This window comes from Lepidochelys kempii, chromosome 2 (genome assembly GCF_965140265.1).
Source record: "Lepidochelys kempii isolate rLepKem1 chromosome 2, rLepKem1.hap2, whole genome shotgun sequence".
NCBI classification, from domain to species: domain Eukaryota; kingdom Metazoa; phylum Chordata; order Testudines; family Cheloniidae; genus Lepidochelys; species Lepidochelys kempii.
Window position 1 is genome coordinate 79,672,794 of NC_133257.1, and position 22,033 is coordinate 79,694,826.

The window sequence follows — 22,033 nt, forward strand, 5'->3', positions numbered from 1 at the left end:
CTCAGCTCTCGTCCCCTAACGCCCCTACTCTACTTGCGCTATATTGATGACATCTTCATCATCTGGACCCATGGAAAAGAAGCCCTTGAGGAATTCCACCATGATTTCAACAATTGCCATCCCACCATCAACCTCAGCCTGGTCCAGTCCACACAAGAGATTCACTTCCTGGACACTACAGTGCTAATAAATGATGGTCACATAAACACCACCCTATACCGGAAATCTACTGACCGCTATTCCTACCTACATGCCTCCAGCTTTCACCCTGACCACACCACACGATCCATCGTCTACAGCCAAGCTCTGCGATACAACCGCATTTGCTCCAACCCCTCAGACAGAGACAAACACCTATAAGATCTCTATCAAGCATTCTTACAACTACAATACCCACCTGCGGAAGTGAAGAAACAGATGGACAGAGCCAGAAGAGTCCCCAGAAGTCACCTACTACAGGACAGGCCTAACAAAGAAAATAACAGAACGCCACTAGCCGTCACCTTCAGCTCCCAACTAAAACCCCTCCAACACATTATTAAGGATCTACAACCTATCCTGAAGGATGACCCAACACTCTCACAAATCTTGGGAGACAGGCTAGTCCTTGCCTACAGACAGCCCCCCAACCTGAAGTGAATACTCACCAGCAACCACATACCACACGACAGAACCACTAACCCAGGAACCTATCCTTGCAACAAAGCCCGTTGCCAACTGTGCCCACATATCTCTTCAGGGGACACCATCACAGGGCCTAATAACATCAGCCACACTATCAGAGGCTCGTTCACCTGCACATCCACCAATATGATATATGCCATCATGTGCCAGCAATGCCCCTCTGCCATGTACATTGGTCAAACTGGACAGTCTCTACATAAAAGAATAAATGGACACAAATCAGATGTCAAGAATTATAACATTCATAAACCAGTCGGAGAACACTTCAATCTCTCTGGTCACGCAATTACAGACATGAAAGTTGCTATATTACAACAAAAAAACTTCAAATCCAGACTCCAGCGAGAAACTGTTGAATTGGAATTCATTTGCAAATTGGATACAATTAACTTAGGCTTGAATAGAGACTGGGAGTGGCTAAGTCATTATGCAAGGTAACCTATTTCCCCTTGTTTTTTCCTACCCCCCCCCCCAGATGTTCTTGTTAAACCCTGGATTTTTGCTGGAAATGGCCCACCTTGATTATCTTACACATTGTAAGGAGAGTGATCACTTTAGATAAGCTATTAGCAGCAGGAGAGTGGGGTGGGAGGAGGTATTTTTTTCATGCTTTGTGTGTATATAAAAAGATCTTCTACACTTTCCACAGTATGCATCCAGTGAAGTGAGCTGTAGCTCACGAAAGCTTATGCTCAAATAAATTGGTTAGTCTCTAAGGTGCCACAACCTTTATCTGGTCTCATTCACACTGGTTTGATATTGCTGGGGAGTCCATCTGGGTTTGTGCAAACAAAACATGTAGGATGTTGGCGGGGATGCCCTTTAAATAAATAACTATATGGATTTTGCAAACAAACTTGTCCTGCTACACTTATCATGCTCATTTACCAATCTTAAGGTGTGGGTTTTTTTACAAGCTAATTTTCATGCAGTGCTAGCAGCAAGGCCATCCCCGAGGGTGGAGGGTGCAGACTCCAGGGCAGAAGTGACAAATCCATCACTGCTGGCATTGACCTACCACTGCCAGGACCCACGTGCTGGCCCCTGGGGCCCCCCAAAGTGTGGTGCCTGGAGTGGTTGCCCTGATTCACTGTACCCCAGGGACAGCTCTGGCCAGCAGGGAACCTGATTGAGTGAGTGGGGCTTCACAGGGGAATCAAGTTTTCCTGTGTGAACGGGCTTGTTGGAATATAACCCTGGGCTGGTCCCTGTTAGGTCAAACTGGCCTTCAGTTTAGATTTTATAAGGCCAGGTTTATTTTTAAACTTCAGACCAAAACAAATATCTCCGTGCAGTTTTGTATGCAGTGTAGTTGTACAGAAGATTAGAGAGACAACATGGGTTAGGAATTATCTCTTATTGGACCAACTTCTACTGCTGCAGAGAGAGAAACTGGGGGTACTGGTCCCTTATAATAATGCTAACTACTTAAGCTAAACAATCTGGTTTCAGAGTAGCAGCCGTGTTAGTCTGTATCCGCAAAAAGAAAAGGAGGACTTGTGGCACCTTAGCGACTAACAAATTTATTTGAGCATAAGCTTTCTGAGCTTACTTCAGGGGATGCAACTGATCAACTGTTCCACCTTAGAGCTAGCTATGAAGCTGGGTGTGTCTTTCCCACACCTGAAGAAGAACTCTGTGGGGCTCCCAAAGCTTGTCTCTCTCACCCCCCAGAAGTTGGTCCAATAATAGATCTAGCCTCACTCACTTCCCCCCCCCCCATGCCGTTTTAAAGAGGATCAGGCTCCAAGCAAGGGCAAACCGCTTCTGCTGCCGTGTTTGCAAAGTCAGATCGGGGGGGTAGTGCCTGGGAACAGGAAAGAGAAAGTGACCACACAGACGCAGGGGAAACTGCTAGCTCCCAACTAGGGGAGCGCCTTCCTAGGGGCTTCCGCGGGTGATTACCTGGCGCGGTGGCCACGTGAGTGAGGAACTGTGTAATGATTTCTAGGCTTTCAGCCACACTAGCTGTAGCTCTGTGGGTTAATTCGCAACGTGTCCCCTGCAGCAGTGGGGTTAGTCGGCCCGTAGGAGTGGAGCACTAGGGGCGGGAAGGCGGCGAGTGCCCCGCACGTGGAGCTGGGGGAAGGCGGGCCGGGGGCGCGGCGCGGGGCGGGGCTGCCCCCTGTCCGGCGAGGGGGCGATGGTTCCGCCTTCCCCCGGCAGCTCTGCGGGTGGCCGGCCAGAGGCGGGCCTGACTCGGCGCGCGGGGGCTCCAGCCTCCGCTGCCCCGGGAGCTCTCGCTGCAGAGGGAGGCTGGGGAGTTTCCGCTGGGACCCGAGCTCCGGCCGGCGGAGAGCCCGTGACCTCCGGGCGGCTCGCCGCTCGCCTTGCGGTAAGGGCCCCCCCGCCGCAGGAGGCGGGTACGGGGGCTGCTGGCTGCGTCTGCCCGGGGAGGGAGCGAGAGACACTTTCGCAGCTCAGGTGACTGTGTCTCTGTGCGGGTATCCATGAAACGCGCTCGGTTCTTCCCCACCGGGCTGCCTAAACCTGGGCTCTGCTCGCAGCCAAATTACCCCGTCTCTGCCTCCTGCCGCTGGCTCGCCATGGGGCCAGCGTGTGCCCGGAGCTCTGGGTCGGCTCGGACGCGGTTCCGATCTCTCTTTCTCCCCCACAGAAAACCTCTCTCGATCTCTCCAGAGCCAGGGTGGTTCTGTCTGTGGTACCAAAGGATGCGGGGCTGAAATGTCAGCGCTCCTATAATGCAAAGTCAGTCCCTTTGCAAGGCTGGAATGAGGGTTTCTTGTCGAGGTTTAAACTAACTTTTTCTTCCTCCTTGTCTTAAAAGTTCATTCACATCCGTTTATTTTAAATCTCTTTGTGGTGTTGGCTTTCACGAGCTGCCCTTGAACTTCTAGGTCCTGATCCAAAGCTCACTTGAGGTCACTGGGGAGAAACTTCCACTGACTTCAGTGGGTTTTTGGATGAGCTGTATAGTAACTTATTTTAGTGTGTTCCTCTTTTATCGGTGAATGAAGGCATGCAGAGAGTACCTCAGAAACGAGACAATTGATCAAAGTCTTGATGTGAACTTACTACTTAATCATTCAAGGAGCCAGAAGGTATTTTCACATAACCGGTGTTGTATAATACTATAGATCACTTGGCCGCTTTTGAGTTCAGTTTTGTTCAGTGTATGCAAATGATGTATATCCTTGTCATTTTAAATGTAACTAATTTTTTATTATGTATTTTAGTGGCACTCAAGTGGCAACTCAGCAATGAAAAACGCTTCAAAAAAATCTTCACAGGAATAAAAGAGGAAACGAGCTCTTTTAGTGAGTTTGAGGTAGGGGAGAGAAGGAGGACAGAAGGAAAACTTGTTGTTTTGGGGGGTTTTTAGGGACATCAATGTGTTATGGACAAATTATGTCATTAAGAAGTTAAAGGAACTCTGTAGCTAGGTTACTTTATTCTGTGACAAGTGAGCTAAGTGAAAAGGTACAAACCTCCTACCTTTCCACTGATGGACTTTTATTTTAGGGGGGGCAATATTGTTGCACAGCAGAAACTTAGAATTCAGGACATGGATTCAAAAATGAAAGGTAGTGTTACCTGTACAGTTTTTTGGGTAGCAGAGTGAGTGAGTGGGGCAAAAAGCAAGTCATCTTGGCATTCTAATACCACTTTGATTCACTGCAATCAATAAACAAGAACCCCTATTTGAATGTAGAGAAATTATGAAAAGATTTTGCTTTTTGTCTGTCTAGTTATAGGCACAAACACCAATCCTGCAAATGTTTGAACATGTTTTTGACTTCATGCATGGTAATCCCATTGCCTAAAATTAAGCATTTGTATAAGTATTTGCAGGATTGGAGCCTCAGGTGTTTTTAAGCAAGCCTGTGTCTTTATTACTGCTCTACCTCCCATGTTCCCTCCCATTGTTTATTACGCTTCCTTGTGTCTTGCCATAAATTTAACTGTAAGATCTTCAAGGCAGAGATTAAGCTGTTTTATAATTATTTACAGCATCTACCCAATTCCCCCAATCATGATTGAAGAAGGAAGTACAGCTTTCTATGCTTATCACTGCCCTTCTTCCTTTACATAGTCCCTGTAGAGGAAAAATAAAAATCTCACGAAATGAGACAAATAATTTTCTCTCCTGAAGTGATTTTTGTTTGTTTACTGCTTAATTAATACGAAGGCCTTCTATATGAAGCATTTAAGGGGTAGGTGCCATAATAAACTGAGACTGCAAAATCATATCCCAAAGACAGGGTAAATAGGAGCACATGGTTTACCTTCTGTATACCATTCATCCTATACAATATATGGTGTGGTTTAAAGTGCATTAATAACAAGGCATAATTGCTATAACAGTATTAAGGTTTACATTGTAATAAGGGGAAGTGAAATAGAAAAATGCTAAATACATGAGCAAGTGGGCTGAGCTGAGCTTGCTCTGGTAATGTTTGTATTTAGAATTTCCTGAGTGTTCTTGAAGCCTTAATATTTTTCAAGCTGTAGGGATTGGAGGGGTTTTGTGTGTGTGTGTGGTTTTTTTGTTTTGTTTTTTAGCTCTACTCTTTGAAGTGACTTGGAATTGAAGATCCATTTTTGTTTCAAATTCCACATCAAATGTGGAACTTTACAACTAAAGATTTTTTTCCCCTTCATCCTGAGCTCGATGAACGTTATGTTGGCTTCCTTACTCACAATATAATATTGCCGGTAATAAGGGTTCTGAAAGCCAAATGATGCCTTCAGTTACATTTGGGTATGGCTGTATTACAACTGGTCTAGCAATTTGAAGAACTGTTGAGATGTCTGCTTTCCTCTCCATCCCCTCATACTTCTCTCTCCACTGGGTTCCCGTGCAATCAAAATGGCTGCCAGGTACCTGTTCTATTTGACTGCCTATTAGTTCAATGCCTCTAATTAGCAGTTGTGGGCCCCCCCTCCCCAAAAAATCCTGATCTTAGAGAGAAATGTATGCCTGCAACTGAATTGATACCTTGGAGCTAAAGAGACTCCACAGAACACAAAAAGGAGAATGAGCATGGAAGGTGAGAAACTTAAGCCTAAATCATCCAATATGTCAAAGAAATCCTCTAAATTCCACACTTTTATATTCCAGGAGAAGTAAGTGATACAAGTCCAATGGCTGAATGTTGAACCAGAAATAAGGTGCAAATTTCGAACAATGAGGGTAATTAACACCAAGTGTCATGGTGGATTCTCTATCATTGGAAACTTTAAAATCAAGATTGGCTCTTTTAGAAAGAAATGCTCTTATTGAACTTGAAGCAGTAACTAATTCAGGGCATTACTTTATGTATTTATACATATTTATGTAATACTTTTATACATGAGGCCAGACTAGATGATGATCTATGAACCCCTTAACATTTGAATCCTTAAGCCGGAACCTTTTTTATTTTTATTTTTTATTTTTTAAAAGCCCAGTCTACAGTAGGGAAACTTTCTAAAACTCTTCCGCCATTGCTAACATTGATTGAAGGCATTGTCAGTTAAACTCTGTCTTGGTGGGACAACTTGGTAAGAATTTTTGGAAAATTTCTCTAGCATACTTAGAGCTGCACAGTTCAGATCGGAAAGTTTTATTTCAAATGTATTCCATTTGTCCTTATACTGAACATTTAGTTCTCAGCCTTCTTTCACCTGAGCCCCCAAACTAGACATGATTTCTTGCTGGAGCCCACCCATCTCACAGTCCTCTGACTGCAAAGGGTTGTAAGTTAGATACAGGCATGAGCATTGATTGGCTGAGTGTGCTGAGGCTGCAGGGAGAATGGTGAATAGGTTGTACTTGGAGTGAGGTGTGGATGGATGTCTTATTTGGTAAGCATAGGTTTGTTTCCCCCCACCCACCCCTTCCAACCAAACAGTCAGCAGTAAGGCTGCACCACTTCAGATGGAAGCTGTGGCATTAGCTCATGTACTAGAGATTTTCAGTCTTGCAACTTGCACAGTGTTTTGGGTTTTTTTTTTTTTAAATCAGGTATCCTGTTTTGCTTACCCACCGCGCACTATGTCCACATGCAGCACTTGCTGCAAACTTTGCAGTGTCTGTGGGCTATTGCATCTATCCCAGAGTGCTCAGCTACGTTCCAGGAGCAGGAAAATGGCGATGGTGAATAGTGCACATGTTCACAATTTTGATTTGTTCCAATGACTGATAAGAATTGCTCTGTCCAGTATGAGGAACCACATGTGTTATGAAGGGCTAGGGCTATGACAGAGTGTCAGCACCTTCCTCCCACCTGTGTTCCTGGAAGTCTGGCGTACGACCTTTTTGAGTTTCCATAGTTGAAAAGGTGAGGAGCTGGATTTTTCTTTGTCCTTTTAATTGCTTCGGTAACTTTTTATGTTTCTTGTTGCTGAACTAATAACTTTTTAACTCCTTGTTTCTAGGATACAGAGAAGGAAATAGGCTGGAAACATCCATCCATGGAGCCCAGAAAGTTCTCTCAGCATGCCACAGCACTACAATGGAGTCACTAAGACACACACTGTTCTTTGGGGAAGGCTAGGGAAAAATGAGCGTGTGCTGGAGGACTGTGGAGAGGTAAGTGGCTTCATCTATGGTATGAGGGGTTGTGATAGCTCTACTATGTATCTTTCAAGTAATGACCCTGTTCTGTTTTCTGTTTATAGGTGTGTGTGAGGAACCACTGAGGTAGTGGGTTGACATCTGTGGCAATGACCAGTAAAATAAATGCACAGGAGGGGATTGTCTCAGTGTCTGTGTCCACCTCTCTAACAGTTAATCTTGGTCCTTTTCTGTCTTTCAGGAGAATACCAAGGAGAAAGGGGATGGGAGGAGACAGTGTTGCCAAACTTCTATAGTTTACTATTTAAGTTTCTTTTACTCTGTGTTGACTTTGATTTTTGGGGTTGTGATGTGGCAGTTATAGGGAGGTGTGAAAGTAGGAGTTACTCAGCTCCTCTGTGCTCTGGCTACCACCAGATTTTCATGTGGACTTGCATGCTAGGAATCAAAAATCAAAAAAGTGATATGAGTGTCAGATATCTCTAGTGCAGACAGAACTGGGAAGTGTCATGTAGCTCCAGGACAAGAGTTTTGCTTGTGGGGAAGGGAAAGGGTGAGGACTGAAAGAAGTGGGATTACTTAGAAGTTGTGGCAGAGGCATCAGGAGCTGCTTTTCCTCATTTCTGCTGGGTCCTGGTGCCCAGAGTATTTTACCAGGTGATGCTTATCTTGCAATGGGATGTACCTCTCTGGATTACACCTAAAATCTGAAGGGAGGAAAAATAAAATGACTGTATGTTAATGGTGTGGGAGGTTTCTTAAATATGACGATGTTACCAAATACTATAGCTCTTAAAAGAACTTGAAATATTAAAAGTTAATGAGTATGGCTCACTAAAATTTCTAAGCTCTCATTTCAAGCTCAGTAACTAAAAACTTGTTGCTGATTAGCCCTGGAGTTGAGTGCTGAAAACTGATATGTGCACTTCTGTTCTTCTAGCTTTCTTTATCACTTATAGATCAGAACAACATGTGGTAATGTATCCCAGGCTTCTAATGTCTAAACCTTTTGGTATGAATCTTATTATGGAATTCCTCTATAACTGCCTGGATTGAAGTCAGTGGGGCAGATTGTGACCCTGTTGATCTGTGCGGGAGGGGTTCACCACCACTGGGCGAGTGCTGCACTTGAGGAGTGGTGGTATGGAAATACCAGAAGGGCCATAACAACCCACTCTGGCTCCCCAAAAGGGTGCTGGGATGGCATCCTGGAGCATTCCGGCAGGATTTGAGCACCATTAGCCAGACTTGGCTCATCCCACCTTTGCGGAAAAGCAGGGCTTGAGGACTCCCATGGTGCTCTCTCACCTATTTCCCCCTCTGCCTTTTTTTTGGATCTTGTGGAGCCCCCACCTTTATATCCAAGGGTTTGTGCTTGGAGAGCCAGACTGGACTGAGGGAAAAGTGGAGTTGGCTGAGGGAGAAAGGGACGCAAGTCTCTCTCAGTTGCATTAACATTACCCTATAGCCCCCACTCCCAAGATTGCCTGGAGTAGTTGAGGTCAGGGGGAGTCCCTGATAGTATAGTTCCACTGGAGCCACACGGTCAAGGAATTATGGATAGAAGATGACCCGGGGTTACAGCTAGAATGGGGACACAGGCAGCTCTACTGAGGTTAGGGCAAGCTTTGTCATAGGGGAGGAGCAACCCTCCAATCCCCTCCACAAGGAGTGGGGACTAATCTCTGAGGTAATCCTTCCAGAGCGTCCCTTTTTGTGGCGGGGGAGAGAGTTGTTCCCCTCCTGCAGTTTTTAATGCCAAAGGGGACAATCTGTCACAATGTTGCTGTGGCTGCTTAAAATGTTCTGCAGTAGATTTGTAGACCCAGAGGCTTTATTTTAACTATCTCTCTGATTTTTCATATATAGATTACAAATCATTGAGTTAACTAAATTGCACTAATTATTCAGGCTAGGCAGTTTTAAAATTGTATAATGAAGCTGTACGGCTCTGTTCAATGTGCACATAATAGTCTGAGCTGTGCTGTCTGAAGTGAAACTTGGCCTAAACATGAACACACACAATTTAAAACAACGCATGTAGTGAGCGCTCAGTAAAGAGATAATTGTGCTGACTTTAATTGATACTGTTCTTGTCAGATGGGTATATTCCTAACACACCGTGACTAATGCTAATTTGTGTAATTTCCCTCCCCGGACCCAGCTTTCTTCCACAAATAAAAAATATATGGGAGTGCATCTTGAGATTTCTCTAAAGAAAACACTGTGGAATTCACAACCTCAAAGCAGAAATTGTGCCAAGAGCAAGCTGTTTGCTTTTTTTGCTAATGGACTACCTTAATCTGGTATCCTCAGAAGTAATACTAGGTATCTTCCTACATGCTTGAACTGTGTCACTGAAAGGGGCTGAACTGGCAGCACAAGACATTGGAGGCACACTTTCACCTAAGGCGCCTAATAAAGTCTCTCTTGTAGACCCCAAATATTGCATTAATTCCCGAGTGGTTTGATTACAGCCACTCCCATATGATCAGAGAAAAAGAGACTGGAAGGAGAAGCAAGAAAACTGCACATGTTTAGTTATGTGTGAGAGAAATTCCCATTCAGTGCATGTATTCAGGTTGTTTATCTTTATTGTAGTAAGACACACAAAGCTATGCATCCTAAATAACTTTTCCAAAAAAGCTCAGGGTTTGGTAACTGCTAGAGAACATTTCTTACCATTATACATTCAGACTTTCTGAGCATCAAACAATGTTACTTGTTTTGTTCTGAGTTCTTATCCAAACTAATATCAGTGTTATGCAAATAACACAGCTTTCTATGGGTGATTGAATTAATTTTCTCCTTATAACCAGAAAGGGATCCAAACTCTTTATGAAGCAGGAATGCTTCTATCTGTTTGTTAGAGCTAATCCTATGGATCTGAATACAGCACATTCGTTTTAGTAACTAAAGTTCAGGTACAGGGAGTGGCAACAATAAGTAGGCTTGTTCTGGGTCTCCCTCCCTCCACCCCAAAGAGCCTGAAGAGTTGAGAACACTAGGAGCACCATGGGGAAAGGGGTTGAATGGAAAGAGCCTCCTAGTTAAAAGAATGGAGGAGTTGGATCCCACCTCCCCCACCATTCTAGAAGCAGTTCACACTAAAAACATGCTGCATATAAAGGAGGGAGCACTGGTTTCTCCTTCCACCAGTTTCAGACTACTAATATCCAGGCAGTGTACCATATCTGTAGCTGGAAGTGGAAATAGCTTCCACAGCGGGAGATGACAGCTCTGCATGTTAGTTAACCAGAAAGGAATACTATGAAATAAAGCTACTTAATTGGCTTCCTACAGAGTTCCATGTCTGAACTAGTTGTTTCATGCCATATACAAAAAAAATCAGCCAGAGTATAAGTTCAAAATGGTGTCTGTCACACTTGTGTCTAGGCATCTACGTTCTTCATAGGTATAATGCATAAAATGGCAAATATGACATTGAGATATAGCTTAAATTTAAGCTAACAGGTTTGGAAGCAGTTTTCATTGTACTTTACGAAGGATTGTATTTTAATTAGGGCTGTCAAGTGATTAAAAATTAATCACGATTAATTCTGCGGTTAATCACACTGTTAATAGAATACCACTTATTTAAATATTTTTGGATGTGTTCTACATTTTCAAATATATTGATTTCAATTAGAACACACTACAAAGTGTCCAGTACTCAGTTTATATTTATTTTTTGATTACAAATATTTGCACTGTAAAAAACAAAAGAAATAGTATATTTCAATTCACCTAATATAAATACTGTAGCACAATCTCTTTATAATGAAAGTTGAACTTACAAATGTAGAATTATGTACAAAAAATTACCGCATTCAAAAATAAAACAATGTAAAACTTTAGAACCTACAAGTCCACTCGGTCCTACTTCAGCCAATCGCTCAGATAAACGAGTTTGGTTACAATTTGCAGGAGATAATGCTGCCCAGGTCTTTTTACAATGTCACCTGAAAGTGAGAACGGGTGTTCGCATTGCACTGTTGTAGCTGGCATCGCAAGATATTTACATGCCAGATGCGCTATAGATTCATATGTCCCTTCATGCTTCAACCACCATTCCAGAATACATGTGTCCATGCTGATGCCAGGTTCTGCTTGATAATGATCCAAAGCAGAGCGGACCAACCCTTGTTCATTTTCATCATCTGAGTCAGATGCCACCAACAGAAGGCTGATTTTCTTTTTTGGTAGTTGGGGGTTCTGTAGTTTCTGCATTGGAGTGTTGCTGTTTTAAGACTTCTGAATGCATTCTCCACACCTCGTCCCTCTCAGATTTTGGAAGGCACTTGAGATTCTTAAACCTTGGTCGAGTGCTGTACCTATCTTTAGAAATCTCACATTAGTACCTTTTTTGTGTTTTGTCAAATATGCTGTGAAAGTGTTCTTAAAATGAACATGTGCTGGGTCATCATGCGAGACTGCTATAACATGAAATATATGCCAGAATGTGGGTAAAACAGAACTGGAGACATACAATTCTCCCCCAAGGAGTTCAGTCACTAATTTAATTAACGCATTATTTTTTAACAAGCAACAGCAGCATGGAAGCATGTCCTCTAGAATGGTGGCCGAAGCATGAAGGGGCACATGAATGTTTAGCATATCTGGCACGTAAATACCTTGCAACGCTGGCTACAAAAGTGTTATGGAAATGCCTGTTCTCACTTTCAGGTGATATTGTAAATAAGAAGCAGTCAGCAGTGTCTTCCGTAAATGTAAACAAACTTGTTTGTCTTAGCAATTGGCTGAACAAGAAATAGGACTGAGTAGACTTGTAGGCGCTAAAGTTTTACATTGTTTTGTTTTTGAGCGCAGTTATGTAACCAAAGAAATCTACATTTGTAAGTTACGCTTTCATGATTATGAGATTGCACTACAGTACTTGTATGGGGTGAATTGAAAAATACTATTTCTTTATCATTTTTACAGTGCAAATATTTGTAATAAAAAATAATTTAAAGTGAGCACTGTACTCTTTGTATTCTGTGTTGTAATAGAAATCAATATATTTGAAAATGTAGAAAACATCCAAAAATATTTAATAAATTTCAGTTGGTATTCTATTGTTTAACAGTGCGGTCAATCATGATTAATTTTTTTAATCGCAGTTAACTCACGCAAATAACTCAAAAATTAACTTTGATTAATTGACAGCCCTAATTTTAATGGCACAGAATTTAAAGGAAAAATATATTTGACATTGTATTTTCAAGTTCTGAACATTACTTTACATTTAGAATTTAACATGAGCTTCCTATAAACAATAGGTATATCCATACTAAAATGTGCCAGGTGAAAGATTAAGCTTTCATACAAAGTAAAGTCAAAGTTTATATGTCTGCAAGCACTGAGTTATTGAAATAGGTTCATATTTTCTCTTTCTTTTTGTGAAACACATGAAGCTCTGGATTTCTCTGGACAGCATATATAATGCTTTTGTCATGCAAGTATAACTTGTTAAATACCTGCTACTTTTTTGTTTCCACAAACATGCACACACTAGGAATAGACTTATTCCTTTAACAGAGTTCTCATTTAAAACACTTCTTCAGTTGGTTACTCGTGTCATCTGAAAGCTTAAGTTTTCATTATAGTTTTGATTTAGTCTGCTAAAAGTGTCTTTTATCAGATATTCATTTACAAGGGCTTCATTGTACTGAATTTCAGAATATTTTTATTTGCGCTGCAATCTAATTTAACATGTACTTCTACATTGTACTCCATTGCTTTCAGAATCCAGCACATCCTAATGCACTTTAAGAAGCTTTACATTTATATTGTACAAAACCTTTTGTACCTTACTTTTATGAACTCTTAACGTCAGCTTTTCAGTGGTAGGTGCTAGTTGCTAAAGGAACAATTTCCTTCTCCTGTGGCTCTGTGCCATACAAGAAATAAGATTTTTTCAGCCAAGCTTTGGGCTTGATTCTGCTACCAGGGAAGTCGGTGGCAAGACTCAGGCTTTTAGCCTCTTTCTCTTCTCCCTCCCCCATATATTCGTAATGATTGCAAAGTGGCCAGATTCAAAATTCCATTAGTTCTCGTCACTTCAGGCTGGGTTATATAATCTGATATAGGTTCTTACTGGTTTAGAGAAGGCTACATTTGACCTCAAATAACTGAATGATGGAGGGTGAAATCCCTGCTGTGATGTGGGGGGCCAGTGAAAGACCTTGTATATCAGTTACTAATAAACTCCAGGTAGGGGCTGCAATGGGGGACTGTGGGCACACCAGCTGTGCAAGGGTGAGTCTATCCCTTACTTGCTGTGGAAAGGGTCCTCACACTTGCTTTATGTAGTCTATAAAAGACTGGAATGGAGCAAGAAGAGGAGCTACAATATTCTCAACTGCATGGATTTAGTAACCCAACATTCTCCACAACTGGTATGGAGGAGCTATGTCCTTTAGTTTTATAGCTAAGAGGATGAAATGACATTGTGGGGAGCTGTGTGTCAGCCTCTGGTCTTGGCTTCAGGTTTTGGGGTTGATTTCCTCCCTCTCCCTTGGCTCTCCATATTGCACATTCACAGAGCATGAACACTCTGGCTTTATGTAATGGATTTTTGCCTTCACTCCAAAAAAAAAAAAAAAAAGATTTGTCTTTGAGATTCATTCGGGAAGTGTGAGTATTATGGAAAAATTGTTAGGACTATGGACATAAACTCAAGTGTTGCCAGTGCCCCTTGCTTAGTAGCTTACATAACCATTATGCTTTATATTTACACAGGTTCTCCTGAAGAAAAGCCACTTAAGAGACATAGTTAGTTCTTATGTGCTTTTTTATTTCAGGTTGCTGTCTCAAAGGAAAGGATGCTAAAGATGATACAGCTAAATTAAGAACCTATTGGAAAGTGAATCATGCACCTTTCTGAAAGGAGCTGAAATGCAGCCCTCTGACAGGGTCATGAACCTGAGACAAGTCTTTGTGACTATATTGATGTTTGGAGTAGCAGGTCTACTCCTCTTCATGTACCTGCAGGCCTGGATTGAAGAACATCATACAGGTAAAATAGCTTTCTTAACTGTATTGCCTCCATAGCTTTAAGTTGCTGCTTTAAGCTAAAAGAATGATTTGTTGAGAGGGTGTGGTGTGGATTTTTTATGGGAAGGGAGGGCAGCGGAATTGGGACCGTAACACTTTATACTACGATGCAGCAATCAGCATACATATCAAGGAATTGCCCCATGCTATGACTTGCATTTATCAAGCATCTTTGCTGCTACCTAAGGCCTTGTCTACACTACGGGGGTAAGTCAACCTACGTTACGCAACTCCGGCTATGTGAATAATGTAGCTGGAGTCAACGTAGCTTAGGTCAATTTACTGCAGTATCTACACCACGCTGCATCAACGGGAGAAACTCTCTCCCATTGATTTACCTTATTCCTCTCATTCTGGTACTGGAATCGACAGGAGAGTGATCTGCAGTCCATTTAGCGAGTATTCACTAGACCCACCAAATCAACACCCGGTGCATTGATCGCCACAGCATCGATCCCAGTAAGTGTGGACATGCCCTAAGTGTTCTGCATGAATAAACACAAATGCAGGCAGTGTTCCACTATGGCAGGAGTGCCACTGTTGTACTAACTCATCATACAGCCGTAAAACAGTTTTTGGTTTTCTCTGAGTTTCATCTGAGTGACACGTTGTCTTGCGAAGAGAAGGTTTTAAGTCCTCCCTTCCCTTCTCTCCCCTCAACCCTGAGCCCTCCCGCCCCCAATTTAAAAAGCAACTCTTTTTATTCCAAACACCTGTATCTCCTTTACAGCACCTCCCTGCTGTTTACTGTCCCTGATTATGATCTCTCTTCTAAAAATTTGGTCACTTAAATGTTGCTACTAAGTAAAACAATTTGAAACATTTGTGAACATACAGTGCAATTTGAGATTACTTTAATATGGATATTGAATTTACTCTTCAACTGGATTTCTTACTTTATTGTCTGTATACCTGTGGCTTTTTGGCAATGAACTAGCTTGGAGTTTTGGGAGGTTCCAAGTTGACAACTATCAAAAAGATTTTGTGTGCTTCTTTAATCATATCAGTAGCAGCGTGCTGCTAGTAAGACAGCTAGAGGTTCTTAGTCTGAAAATGACTGTGTTTTTTTGTTTTGTTTAAAAAAAATGTAAAGCATGCTTTGTGCACACTTTGGAACTGTCACGCTAAGAGCCTTTAGGGACAAATGTTTTTGCTGTAGGCGGAACTGGTTTTAGCCTTTGCAGTGCCCTGCTCAAAATGTACAAGTGTCATGTCTGCATGCAGCTGCTATGTGACTGAAAACTGGCTAGGTTTGAGTTTAGAAGATTATCTGCTCCTACAGCACTGAGCATTCAGTTTCCTGGTATATCTTAATTGAAGCCTGGTACATTGCTGGAGCATCTGCTAAACTTCACATTATTGCTAATATAAATGTTCTACTCCGGTTTCAAAGGCTCTCCTAGCTGTGGTGTTACATGCCTCCTAACCAGACCTGGATTTTTGTAGGGAAGCAGAAAACTACATGTTCATTAGCACTCTGTCCCCTGATAGGTTACAGGTTAGATATTTACTTCCACTCTAATAATTTTTTTTCCTCATTAGAATACACTCTTTGCTATCTCTCCTCTTTCTCCAAGTGCTCATGTATGCTCACACCGGACATAACTCCATGTTCTTCTATGGCTTGATTTCACTCGCTCACCAGCCCCTCACATCTTTCATTTTTCAATAGTGCTACAACTCCCACATTTGCCTTATGAATGTCCTCTTGACTTGGTCTTCCCCAAGCATCTCTGTGTCCACTCTGATTTAGCTTTTCACACTTGTTCTGTCACTCTCACCTCTCAGGAAACCCAGTTTAGAAAGTAACTCACTAATCTCAAATCCTTCCTGAGCCATCTGTTGATTCAGTGATCTCAGCTTCCAACTCTACCATGTACTCTACTCTTCTGTCCTCTGCTCCTCTCTCCCACTGCTCTGTGCACCTGGAATCATCTTTTTGCTCTTTCAGTTCATGCTCCCTGTCCTTGTGTACAGCAAGGAAAGGGGAAGAATAGTAGCTAAAGGGGTCTCAGAAGCAGCTTCTTTCAGGAGCCATCTCCTCTGGTTTGCCAGAAGGGACTGTCTGATGGGACTGAGCAGGTGCATCATACTGTCTTCAGTAAGAGAGGATGAAGGCCTCCCAGAGGGTGAGGGTAAGTATGCCCCCTACACTTATCTTAGATTACTAGAGCACTGTTGCCTGGTGTGCTGGATTGAACTGAGCAGAGAGCTGTATGGGGGAGCACAACACTAGTGTGCTGAGGCATCAGTGCCTGAGGGCTTCCCTGCATGGCTACTGGCCTTACCTGGGCAGAACTTCCATTGAAGCCAACATGTATACAACAGTCTTGAAGTGTGGCCTTTTATGTGATGTCAGTGTGAGTTTTGCCTGAGTAAGGATTACTGGGTTTCGCCCATTCTCCATGCCATCTGATGTACTTCAGAGAAAACATCAAGTATTGTGGCATGAATTGAAATGTAGTAGCTATTTCTTAATGTTGTTCTTTAAATTTAAAGACCCTGTGAATAATAGCTGAGCTGTGTGGCTGAGGGACAGGTGCCCTTATGCCTGGGCCGCTTCCTACCTTGGCTTTTGTTCCTCCGTCAATGCCACTGGTCTGTTTCTGGATTCCTTCTGGAGTTCTCTGTGCTCCGAAAGGTCTTCCTTTATTAGTGGCAGTCCATCGTTCCTGGTCTCCATGGGGTAAAGGACTTATGGCCGCTCAGCAGTGGGGCCTGATCTCTGCCACATAGAGCCCCAGCAGCTTCTCTGCAGGAGCTTGCTGTTCAGGACTTTGTGCACCCAGACTGAGCTGAGCTGCTCCATTTTGAGCCCCACCTCCAATGTGAGCATGCCAAGCGGCTGTGGCTGGGCAGGGCCTTCTGGGCCCAGAGCTATTCTTTAACCCTCAGTTCACCAGGGTGTATGAGCACTATACCATCGCACTCTTGCACATCAGCCCTGCAAAGTTACCACACCAGCATTCCAAAACATACAGTTAGGATCCTTAATTCCAAAATTTCTCCTCTTAGTTGATGTCTGGCTCCTGACATGAATTAATGTGGCTTAGTCAGTAAGTACAGCTGGCTGAAGACTACAAAATAATTCGTGAATAGATGCTGTAAGTTTGGCAGCTTGGTTTCATTGTTTTTTTAATAGGGTTATATTGCTCATTGTTGGCAAGTATTCCAATGGTGGTTGGTGGTCATGAAAACATACATGAATGCTGAATTTCCTTGGACTTCAGAACGAATGATTCATCTGGAAAGTTATGCCATATGCCCACTCCCGGAGCACCACTGGTTCCTGAGGATGGAAAAGTCCACTTATTCATCCCTCCTTGGTGGCTTTGTAGCTCACCTGAGACGAATCTGGGCTCTCTATATGCTTCTCTCCTTCCCTTCTAGAGCATCAGAGAAGCTGTGTCCCCTCCTGCTGCAGTCAGACTCCCTGCAGTTAACTTTCTTCTCCACAACTCCCGCTCTGTCTGGGCTCAGCAATAAAGCTGATCAAAAAAATTCTGCCAAAACATTTTTATAAGAATTTGCCAATTTGTCAAAATCAAAATGTTTCACCAAGATGGTTCAACTTCCACAAAATTCCAGAACCGAGGCAGGGTTCCATCACAAGAGTGCCTGGTTTCCTGCAAGCTCGCTCACCCAGCAGCACACCAAATGGACTGCCTAGGACCTGGGGCTTGATTCCCTTTTATGGAGACTTCTGAAATTTTTGGTTTCTCATTCAAAATCTGAACAAAACCAGATTTCAAAATATTGATTTCCTCTGCAGAATAGAACATCTTTTTCTGCCTAGCTTTACCCATCACTCATGCCTGGGCAGTCTCAATCTTATGCAGGCTACCCAGGGCATGTCAGTCAGGCTCCTTGTTCCTATAGAGTGTTCATGGTTCAGCCACATTAATAGGCAGATCCTTAAGGACTGGAGAAACCTGTTCTCATCTGGAACCTCCAGATAGCAGGGGGATACATACCTAAAGGATTAGATTTAGTATTTCTCATTTGTTAAGCTTTTATTAAAAGACAATCTAATCAGGGAGCAGAAACAGTATCATGTGACTTAGATGACCAATCACACACCATGAACTGCCAAAGCAAATAATTCATGAATAAGCCTGTCATAACCATAAGGGTAGCCTAAAATTCCTCCTTACCTGTAAGGGGTTAAGAAGCTCAAATAACCTGGTTGGCACCAGACCAAAGGAACCAATGGGGACAAAAGATACTTTCAAATCTTGCGGGGGGGAGGGGAGAAAGGCTTTTGTTTGTGCTCTTTGTTTACGTGGTTGTTCTCTCTTGGGACTGAGAGAGCCCAGACAGAAATCCATCTTCTCCAACCCATCCTAATCCAAGTCTCCAATATTGCAATCAGTATAAGTAAGCTAGGCAAGGCGGATTAATTTATCTTTTGTTTTATGTGAATTTTCTCTGTGTTAAGAGGGAGGTTTATTCATGTTTTCTGTAACTTTAAGGTTTTGCCCAGAGAGGGATCCTCTGTGTTTTGAATCTGAATACCCTGTAAAGTATTTTCCATCCTGATTTTACGGAGATGATTTTTATCTTTCTTTTTCCTCAGGAACACCCTCTAAGAACTGCTCCATTTGCATTTAGAAGGGTAATCTTCTGGAGATTTAACACTTGCTCCTGATATCCAGGCACCCCAATGTTTCACAATGTGGTAGGCATGTCAGGTAAATGACACGTCTGGTTTCCACCTTAGGGCTCTGAACTGCCGACGGGAATGCTCGGGTGTTAGCCCCAATCTGACTCTCGCCTGGGTTTTAAAAAGTTCATAACTGTTCATGTGTTCCTTAGGCATTTCAGCCGCCACCTCTGCTAAAGGTCCACTGAGCTGTGGTCTCAACTCTACCATGTATTGGTCTGTAGAGATGCTATACCCAAGGCAGGCCCTTTCGAAGTTTTCTAAGAAGGCCTCAGTATCATTATCTGCCTTGTCGGTGGGGAACTTTCTGGGATTGGAAGCGGTACCTGGAGAAGGATTGCTAGGGTTGGTTGGTATATTCTGCTGAGCCCTTGCCTTCTCCATCTCCAGTGCATGCTTCCTCTCTTTTCCCCTCTCCTCCATTTCTTTTTCTTTTGCCTCCATAGCTCTCTCGTGGGCAGCCTCTTCTGCACTAATTTCTAATTGTCTAAGTTCCATCCGTTTGTTATGGTCGTTTTCTTTCTCTTTTGCTTCCAGTCTAGCCAGCTCTAGTTTAGTAGCTGCTTCACTGGTACTCATATTCCTGCTTTCTTGTGCTTAACTCTAGCTATACTCTAGAGTTAGGGGAAAAAAAAAAAAAACTTGTGAATTTCCCTGCAGGAGGTTAACTACCCTGCCTTTAGGTAGAGAAAACTCCAGCTCAGAAAAGAAAAATCCCTCTGTAAAAACACCTCTTTTTCCAGGTAAAGAGTCAGAAAACCCTCTAGCTGCTCTCAGCTTAAAAAAAACCAAAACCTCTTCAGCCTGTGCTTTTGGTTCAAAATGATCCCACAGCTGCCACCATGTCCAGGTTCCTTCCACACCCTGAACTCTACGGTACAGATGTGGGGACCTGCATGAAAGCCCCCTAAGCTCATTTCTACCAGCTTAGGTTAAAACCTGATACGCTGCCACCACCAAGCGATTTAACAAAGAATCAGGGAAGAGACCACTTGGAGACGTCTTGGAGACAAAATATCCCCCCCAAGCCTTACACACCTCCTTTCCTGGGGAGGCTTGAGACTAATATCCTAACCAATTGGTTACAAAATGATCAAAGACGCTAACCCCTGGGTCTTGGAACAATGGAAAAATCAGTCAGGTTCTTAAAAGAAGGATTTTATTTAAAAAAAAAAAAAAGGTAAAAATCATCTCTGTAAAATCAGGGTGGAAAATACTTTACAGGGTATTCGGATTCAAAACACGGAGGATCCCCCTCTGGGCAAAACCTTAAAGTTACAGAAAACAGGAATAAACTTCCCCCTTAACACAGGGAAAATTCACATAAAACAAAAGATAAACTAATCCGCCTTGCCTGGTTTACCTATACAGATTGCAATATTGGAGACTTGGATTAGGATGGGTTGGAGAAGATGGATTTCTGTCTGGGCTCTCTCAGTCCCAAGAGAGAACAACCATGTAAACAAAGAGCACAAACAAAAGCCTTCCCTCCCTCCCCCCCCTAATCTGAAAGTATCTTTTGTCCCCATTGGTTCCTTTGGTCAGGTGCCAACCAGGTTATTAGAGCTTCTTAATCCCTTACAGGTAAGGAGGAATTTTACGCTACCCTTATGGTTATGACAAAGCCTTTGTGTGAAATTTGTTCAAATATACTAGTCTGTGACTACCTAATATAATTGTAGAAACCAGGATCAGTGTGCAAAAAGGGCCAACTTAGCAATAGACATTTTCAGTGAATAATTTAACCAGATCCTTTTTAGTAAGCTTGAAATACTTCTCTAATAGGAGTCTTGGGTAGCTTATAGGGATCATTTTTTGTCTGTCTATCTTACAAACTCAGCAGTAGCAAAACAGTAATGCAGTAGTCAACCATTCTTTAGTTACTGGTTTGAAATGCTCCATTTCTACTGAGGCTGCCCTTCTGGGAATATTCAGTATTTATCCCTGTTGTCAAAATACCCACTGTGCATAATTTTTATCGAACCAGTAATGGCTTGAGGCAGAAAGAGAGGATTTAAAGGGATCAGTAAATGCTGTTTTGAGGGAGGTTATAGTGCTATTGGAAAATCTCCCAGAGAGAACAGGATATAAGTGGATGAATTTCACTATATAGATCAAAACAGAGTTGGCTTTTTCTCTATTAAATGTATGTATGCTGAAGGGAGGCTGTACAGTACTTTTCTACTCCTGTATTTGGCAAATATCTGTATCAAGGGTAGAGTTTGATACTTTGCATTGTAACAGTCTTAAGAGTAAAGATATAGGAAATGCCATACTGGATCAGACCTAATGAACTTAGAGTCTTATCCTATCTCCAGCAGCAGCCAGGACCAGATATTTCAGAAAAAAAGTGTAAAAATCCCCATAATGAAGCAGAACAACCGTGTCCCTTGTGGGGGAAATTGCGTCTGCACTCCAAGCATCTATTGGGTGGCCACTATCCTGAAACCTTTCTTCTAACTTTGTTTAACCTTATGGTAACTGGGCATGCATTATCTATATAAATATGTAGTCCTCTTAGAGCCTACTATGCTATTTTCCTCATATTGTGGCGGAGTTCCACAGTTTGGTTGTGTTCTAAATGATTGATTTTAATTTCCTTGGATGTCCCCGTGTTCTTGCTGTGTAAGAGAAGGTAATCTGGGTGCCTTGGTGGCTTTCTCAATGCCATTTATACAATATGTGTTTAAATATGACAAGTGAAATGGAAGTGGGGTGTCCTAAGCACCTGTATTATAGCTTCAGTTCTTACTATTCTGGATAGTTATCCATTCATGTGAAGTTGAAAATAGCTAATACATGACAAGAGGTGGGATATAATCTTTAAATATACTGTAGAAGCATCGGGCACATGATTTCATTTGTTCAGAATGAACTGAACAGATGTTTTTGAAATAGGCACCTACAGCTTTACTGCTATAATGGGATGGGATTTAACTGAATTGTTTTTCATAACCTTCTCCCGCCCCCCGGATGATTGTCTGCCAGTTTCATTGTCCTCAACGTAACCTCTTTGCCAGAGTTGAATCTGGAGAATATAGTGTGACATCTTCAAATTAGTGTGACATCTTCAAATCACTTTCCTGTTTTTCATACCCTCGAAGCAA

At 42.5% G+C, this 22,033-nt stretch overlaps 1 protein-coding gene across 4 annotated transcripts in view; it reads left to right on the plus strand.

Moving 5' to 3' along the window:
- Positions 1 to 2,932: 2,932 nt before the first annotated feature.
- The window catches only part of CHST9 (carbohydrate sulfotransferase 9), a 118,084-nt gene continuing 98,983 nt past the window's right edge, over positions 2,933 to 22,033 (plus strand). The window contains exons 1-4 of one of the 4 annotated variants that reach the window (XM_073329422.1): positions 2,933 to 3,019; positions 3,663 to 3,746; positions 3,882 to 3,973; positions 14,011 to 14,225. In XM_073329422.1, coding sequence (XP_073185523.1) covers positions 14,105 to 14,225 — 121 coding nt within the window. In that variant the 5' untranslated portion in view covers positions 2,933 to 3,019; positions 3,663 to 3,746; positions 3,882 to 3,973; positions 14,011 to 14,104. Of the gene's footprint in view, positions 3,020 to 3,662; positions 3,747 to 3,881; positions 3,974 to 5,949; positions 6,969 to 7,065; positions 7,220 to 14,010; positions 14,226 to 22,033 lie in introns of those variants that run through there. The other 3 variants (XM_073329423.1, XM_073329424.1, XM_073329421.1) reach the window with 3 other exon arrangements.